The sequence below is a fragment of the Aegilops tauschii genome, chromosome 6, assembly GCF_002575655.3.
Source record: "Aegilops tauschii subsp. strangulata cultivar AL8/78 chromosome 6, Aet v6.0, whole genome shotgun sequence".
Lineage (NCBI taxonomy): Eukaryota > Viridiplantae > Streptophyta > Magnoliopsida > Poales > Poaceae > Aegilops > Aegilops tauschii.
Genome location: NC_053040.3, coordinates 411,572,987 through 411,580,678, shown reverse-complemented (window position 1 = coordinate 411,580,678; position 7,692 = coordinate 411,572,987). Strand labels below are relative to the sequence as shown.

Here is a 7,692-nt window from a genome sequence, read left to right as displayed (position 1 = left end):
CAAGAAATCATATGAGTAAATGAACAGTAGAATTACTAATAATCTGAACTTCTTACCCACCAATTTTGTCGAGCAAAGCTCACATTTAGTGTAGATGTTGTGGTTGACATCTATGCTAATCTTTGAGTGCCAACGCTTGGATTTGCTGAAAGAATATGATGCAGGAATTTGCATAATTAAACTCAGTTGCAGTATTTTATATATTTTACCTCATTCAACAGCTAAACACATCTCTAAGCGTATCTATTGTTAGGCACATAGACACAGAAGATGAAAAATTACATATAAAGAGGTTACAATTAGTAACACATCTATGACAATGCAGGAAAATCGAAGAAAAAATAACTCATTTTATGTTTGAGGTGAATCAATGTTTGTGGAGAGGTCGCATAATAATGGCATAACAAAGACAACAAAGGAAGAAACTACGAACCTTAAGTTTATTCTCGTCATTTAACTTCTTTTTGATCTCATAATTGTTTTCCTCTTGACCTCATCTTTGAATATATGATCAAATTCTTTGATTAATCAGCTGCAAGAACTCTCAGCAAATCTATGTAAACACCGTATAAGAATTCAGTATTAGTATCCAGGAAGAGAGGTTGCAAATATTCACCACACTACATGTAGAAGATCTAAAACTTCAAGTATAAACAAAAATTGGTGCATTATGAGAGCACTTGACAATGTTTAGACAGACTTACCACTTGCACTCCCTCATCTTCCTAGTGAGTCCTTCTCGCTGACTGGATGCACGTTAGAGTCCTTGATCTTGTCTATCTTCTGGAACCCACTCCTGCAACAACCAACCTCCCATAAGAATCAATCGACCCAGCAAGACATAAACCAATCATAGTTTAACCATGGGTAGGTGAAATCTAATCTTAGCACGCAGGTCATAGTACAACAATTAACATTTTTTTAGTACAACTACAGAATAAATTGAGGCCAAAATTGTTGAAGAAAAAAGTATTAGGGAAAGAATAGTACATTATTGAATCCCATTTACCAAGCTGGCGGGAACATTGGCGCCAATGATAGAGGAGTTGGGTGTGGAGGGTAGCGGTAGATGGGCGAAGCCGATGTGGACCATCGGAAGTTGCCGGGCTACGAAGCCAATGAGGGGCACCTGGGAGGCGCTGCGGGCATGCTACGGCACCATCCAGGCGTGACGTCGTAGCCAAGCGAAGGGTACATGGGAAGTGCAGCGTCGTGGATGGGAGAAGAGGAGCAAGGAGGTGCGGCGTCATGGCCGGGTGAAGCTAAGGCGAGGCATGAGGCATGCGCGGTGTCGTGGCCGGTTGAAGCTGCGGCGAGGCACACTAGAGGCTCTACGGGCGTGCCGTCGTGCCCTTGAGGGGCGACGTCGTGGCCGGGTGAAGCGGAGGCACTAGGAAGTCATTTCGGCCGTGCGGTGACGCCATCCAGGCGTTCTTTGTGGTGATGACGTTGCGCACATCAGAACTTGATTTTCGGTGGCTCGACCCAATTAAGAATGTGTGGAGGATGGGATGTATAGATAACAACCGTGTTAGAGCATCTCTAGTATATCCTGTAAAATGCAGTACCGCAAATTTCGGTTAAGGGATCCTGTAAAACGATTTTGCAGTAGCGGGAAGGCACGACGGAATAGATCCGGTATACAATACTGCATAATCTAAACTTAAACTACGCGCCACCATAGTTCATCAGAGTTCATCACACATTCAAACACATAAACTTAAAAACATAGTTGATAAAGTTAAATAAATCTAAATAAAGCTAAATCTAGACTACTCTAGGGCTTGACATTGAAGTAGTACTCGGTCACGGACTTGTACAGAGTGTACCCGAGCTGGTACCCATCCTTGGTCGCCTCGATCCTCACGGCGGAGCCTACGCGTCCTTCGCCTCATGGAGGTCGATCTTCACCTCGTGGAGACCCTTGGTGGCCAGCCAAAGGGCCTTCCTAATCTCGTCGAACTTGCTCCACACCCTCCGACCGCTGCTGTCACAGAGGGCACCACACTCCTTGGCCTGCTTCGAGCGCCATGCCTCGACCGCCGGGCGGCTGGAGCTGCCGGCCTCGGCGTCGTGGTGGGCTTGCTTGTCTGGTAGTGAGTCATCGCTGCCGTCGCGGGCACCATGCCCGTGACCTCTGCTCGACATGGATCGACTCGAAAAGTGGCGGCGTGTGCTAAAACGGTCGCCAGAGAGGGTGTACTTGGCGCTGGAGCAGGGAGTATTTGTGGCAGAGGCGGGTGGGGAAATGCCGGATAGGAACCCTAAATCGGCTGGATCCGATAAATATAGCGGCGAAGCCAGGGTTGTAGGAGCCGGGATTTTTTTACCGGATCTGCTCGGGCCAATAAATCATGTTAAACTATCTGTATTATAAAGGCCGGTGAGGTTTTAAAGGATCTGGTAGAGATGCTCTTAGATGCATCTGGACCCTTCGACTACCTCGTATGTTTAAACAGGAGAGAAGAGCTTTGACTGCCTCGTGTGCATGGAAGATGAAGAGAAACAACTAAGGGTGACTGTGTAGTAAACAAAAGTGGTTCTACACGGAGAGCAAACAATTTGAGCGATGACGGTTGCATTCTGTGTAGTAAATAAAAGTGGTACTACACATAAGAGCAAACAATTTGTGAGATGGCCGCATACTAAGTAGAAGTTGTGTGGCATGCTTTATTGAATTTTTTCCGAGGTGGCATATGTGGGACATGTGTGATGTTGTGGATGTGTTGCATGTCAGGAGAAATAAAATAGTGATGATGAAGTATTTAGTTATTATAGATGTATGTCCTGGTGCCGGTATTGTACGATCAATGTTTTAATCCGCTCGTCCTAGGATGCGTTTGGTTACTCGCATCGATTTTGGGCACTTTGCATTTGTGACCCAACTCTGCCTGGCTGAGTGAATATAGGTCAAAAACCAAGTTTTGCATATTGTTTGTTTGCCTACATCCTCTCTAGCTTGGCTGAGAAGCAACATCAAAACTTGTGTTTGGTTGTCTGCATGTTCTACCTAGATGGAAAGAGGTGTTGTTTGGTTACACACAACACAAGGGAGGTGGTAACGTCCTCTAGGATTGGTGAGGTTACCAATACACGCACACACAATAGAAACATATATCGCGTAACTATAAGCATAATCGTAAGCATATACCATAAGAATAAGCACAACCAAAACCATGAGCATGGTAGTTCAAACATAACATCACAACAAAACAAAATCTTCAAATTCAATTATCATAGCATAGATAGCCGCGATCCCATCCTAACAATGTCAGCAGTAGCAGCACCCTCATCATTACCTTCAGAATCTATGTCGAATGCTTTCTGGTGCTGCAAGCAATTCGCCACAATCTGAATGCTCTGGTCGTTGAAGAAGAGGACCCTCAAGTTGGCGGGGCTCACCAGCTTGAAGGTGAGAAGGCTCTCGATCCTGATGCCGTGTGCTACACAGAAGTCGGCGCAACCCTTATCCAGGGTGAGCCTGCCGTTCATCGTCTTTCAGGTGCGGTCGTTGTTCGTCGTCAGGCTGAATTGCTCTAGGACGGCGACGAGGTACTTGATGAAGGCAGAGGGCATCTGCAAAACCTTCAACTTAGGTCCGAAGACGGTCTTGCACAAGTGCGTCGGGCGGGCGGTGTGGCTGCTGGTGCTCATTCTTTTGGCCTATAAAGAGAGCTAGCCAATCCCTCAAAAAAAAAAAGAGAGCTAGCCAATCGATGAGGACAAGGACGGCCAAAGAGAAAGGCAGCGTTGGAGCAAGTTGGGCCAATCATAGCGCAAACTGGTGCACATCCTGCGATCACCAGCCTTCCCTGTTTCGCTTGCACAATCCAGCAAAGAGCCTAATTTCCTATGCCGGCACCGGCAGTGTAACGGTCGCAGCGAGCCATCGTGTTAACTTAATCCAAAGTATTTACATGTCTGCCTGCCTAGTGAACGGTGAAAGAAGGGTTAGAAAACTAGCCCCAAAAGCTTACCAAAGACAAGAACCACGCGACCCACTAACGTTGTACAGTTGGGTACCAGAGATATCCCCTCCATTCTTTCAAGTTTTGGTGGCGCAAAAGCTGAATCATTTGAATCCACTTTGCGATATACTACTGTGCTAAAATTTGAGATGAGCTTAGTGGCGCCTATTAATAAAGGTATCCCACGTCAAAAGCAAAGGTAAAGCCGGACAAAATTAAAGCTCTTTTTTATCCGCACTCTGTCCTGGTGTGCCTGTGGCATGCATATGCATGCCTGCCTTTGAGAGCGCAAGCATGATGAGTCGCTTCACGAAGTCCTTGCATTCCTTCTATGTGCGCACAAAATTATTATTGACTGTACTTTGGACTGTGGAATTATAAGAAATTCTGAATGATTTTCAGGCGGTTGTTTTGGTTACCATAAACCATTGAGATGCTACGAGAGAAGCATACATGGATGCACGGGTACGGGCTTGTTGGAAGTTGCAATTACGACTAAATATAGCAAGTAAAACAATGCTTCATCAGATCAGATTTACAGTTAAACACTTTGGAAACCCGGCTAAGTTACAACTTATACGTACGAACATGATAGTTTTGCTACACACAAGAGCAAAACTACACTGTATGTAATTCAATACGCGACATACATGTTGGTGTTGGCAATAACACAGCATAGCTAACATTGATCTCATCCCCATGCAGCAACCGTAACTAGACGAGTAGAACTGAAAAGTAGGCCAACGAAGCGAAGAAACCGCCGACGGCGAGAGCCAGCCGCTCACCGTTCATGCGCGGCCCAAATCCGTATCCATTTCCCGAGCTTGCGCCGCTGACGAAGCCGCCACCGTTGGACCAGAAGCGCGCGTAGCACTTGCCGAGGTACACTTCGCCGGCGGAGGCGTAGCCGCACCCGGCCTTGAGCTGCGCGGCCGCGGCCGAGACGCAGTCGGAGCAGGCCTTGGCGTCGAGGTCCCCCACGCACTGCGACATGGCCTGCACGCCCCCCGCTCCGCCGGCGCGGTAGCCACCCCCGGCGGGCGCCACCGAGGATGCGAGCCCTCCGAGCGCCGAGTCCCTCATGGCGGCGCCGCCGGCGTCCCCGGGCGAGCCGCCGCACTTCTTGAAGAGCACGGCCGTGTTGGGCTTCCCGACGAACGAGTCGTTCCCGTAGCGCACGAAGCACGAGCGCAGCTGCACGGCGCCGCCGGCGGACCAGGAGCAGAGGGAGGAGAGCCTGGAGATGGCGGAGCGCACGCAGCCGGTGCAGACGGAGGCTGGGAGGTCGGAGCGGCACTGGTAGAGGCCAGCCACGGGGGGTAAAGCCGAGGGGGAAGTGATGTTGGCGTAGGGGGCGTAGGGCGCGCTGTTGGCGAGGGATGTGAGCACGGAGTCCACGCCCGACTCGTACTGCGTCCCGGCGTCGTAGCGCCCCTGCGAGCAGCCGGCGTACACGAACGCCGAGTCGTCGTCCGCGCCGGCACGGAGCAGGAGCAGGGAGAGGACGGGGAGGAACGTTGCCGTCGCGCGGGCAGCCATGCTTCTGCTTCGTGCTTTCGCCACACCAGCGCTTGTGTCCAGTGAGCTTGTGAGTCGTGACTGGAATTTTAGGAGCGAAGGGAGTGTGTGATAGTGCGAGGAAGCATTGCGCTTACGGGACGTATTTGTGGAGAGTGTAGTGGGCTTATTTAGGAAAGGTAGAGTCCCAAAGCGTTAAGAAGGCTTGAACGCCATGTTATGTTTTGCTTAGCCCTTCTTAAGAATGCAAGTCAAAAGGCTGGACAGTTCATGGATTTTGAAAATGTTCATCAATTTTTAAAAAAATTCTTCAAATTTTAGAAAAAGTTCATCAAACTTATTAAAGTTCATCAAAATTTTAGAAAAAGTTCATCAAAATTTTAGAAAAAGTTCACGAATTTGAATGAAAGTTCATGGATTTTGGAAAAAATATTCATGAATTTGAATAAAAGTTCATCTATTTTGAATAAATGTTCACGAATTTGAATAAAAGTTCATGGAGTTTGGAAAAAATGTTCATCGATTTTGAAGAAAAATCTCATAAATTCTAAAAGAATCCATGCATTTAAGAAAAAAGTAAAAGGAAAAAAGCAAGAAAACGGTAAAATAAAAATGAATAAAAACTTCCAGGAAAAAACCCATGAACTGGATAAAGAAATATAAGAAAATAAAAACAATTATTTCCCAACCGGATGGATAGCCGAGTGGTTAGTGCGCATGCCATCGAACGCTGAGGTTGTGGGTTCGAGTCTAGTTGGCTACAAAATGCATGTTAACAAGCGCTGAAGGCGCTGAATAGAAAATTCCGGTCCGATCATGCATTGGTGTGGCAAGCTGAGGTTGTGGGTTCGAGTCTAGTTGGCTACAAAATGAACGTTAACGGGCGCTAAAGGCGTTGAATAGAAAATGTCGGTCCGATCATGCATTGGTGTGGCAAGCTGAGGTCGTGGGTTCGAGTCTAGTTGGCTACAAAATGCACGTTAACGGGCGCTAAAGGCGTTGAATAGAAAATGTCGGTCCGATAATGCATTTATGTGGTCTGTGCCTAGACCTGGCCATATGGGCAGGCACGGCCTGACTCGCCTATAAAAAGGCATGTGCCAGCTTTAATCCCCCAGTTGTGGGCCGGCACGTGTCCAAATGTCCCAAAAAGCTGTAAAAACCGGGAAAACAACCTATAAAGACCAATAAAGCCGTAAAAAGGCTCAAAATTCCAAGTTAAAATGGCTAAAGCAGCTCTAAAAAGGCCTAATAACTGATCATATAATCTGTGCTTATGAATGCCTACACTTCAAGAAGAAGAACACGACGGAAAAAAACATTGTGCTTTGAAACCTTATATGATGAAAACCTATCATAGGGTAGAGTGGGACTATTTGAAGGCTATCATGCTTAAACTTGGTTGATATTGTTATGACTATGGTTTCCTTGATAAGATTCTCAGTTTTGTTCAATGGGAAGAGATTATAAGAGTTTAAGCTTTCGAGAGGTATTCCACAGGGGGACCCTATTTCCCCATACCTTTTCTTTTTAGCAGCATAGGGCCTTTCGTACCTCTTAAAATAAAGAAATCAGTCATCCAATTTATGCGGACTTCAAGTTTTCGCCTCATGCACCACATGTTAACCACCTATTATTCGCATGTGTTAGCCTGTTGTTTTTCAAAGTAAACAGTGATGGGACAGGAGAGGTGCACCAAATCGTGGATATTTATTGGATGGCTACTAGACAACACATTAACAATGATAAGTAATCTATATATTTTGTAAGGACTGCCCGGGAAATATACGCGGGGAAGTGAAAGGAGTATTGCAGGTATCAAATGAAACATTAAATGTGAAATATCTTGGTATGTCATCTCAGGTGAGAGTTTCAAAAAATGGTGCTTTTAAGTATCTTACTGATTGTTTATGGAGTAAAGTCCAAGGTTGGATTGAGAAAACCATGTTCACTACTGGAAAGGAGGTCCTGGTGAAAGTTGCTGCACACGCAGTCCCGGTGTATTCAATGTCTTGTTTTAAACTACCACGGGGCCTTTGTGAACACCTCAATATGCTGATTACGAAATTTTGGTGGGGCGGTAAAGAAGGACAATGGAAGCCAAGTTGGGTATCATGGGAGGTGATGACACAACCAAAAGGGATGGAGGGCCTTGGTTTCAAGGATTTTGAGCTTTTTAATCTGGTGTTGCTGGCAAGGCAGACGC

General features: G+C 46.6%; 1 protein-coding gene across 1 annotated transcript; it reads right to left on the bottom strand.

The window, feature by feature from the left end:
• Nucleotides 1-4,470: 4,470 nt before the first annotated feature.
• Nucleotides 4,471-5,631, bottom strand: LOC109755600 (plasmodesmata-located protein 6). Its single transcript, XM_020314499.4, has one exon. It carries the CDS (start codon nt 5,505-5,507, stop codon nt 4,683-4,685), a length of 825 nt encoding a protein of 274 aa, XP_020170088.3. The 5' UTR covers nt 5,508-5,631; the 3' UTR covers nt 4,471-4,682.
• Nucleotides 5,632-7,692: the final 2,061 nt, after the last annotated feature.

Excerpts from the sequence above, each read along its gene's own strand:
- LOC109755600 (XM_020314499.4), bottom strand. The coding sequence starts at position 5,507 with ATGGCTGCCCGCGCGACGGCAACGTTCCTCCCCGTCCTCTCCCTGCTC.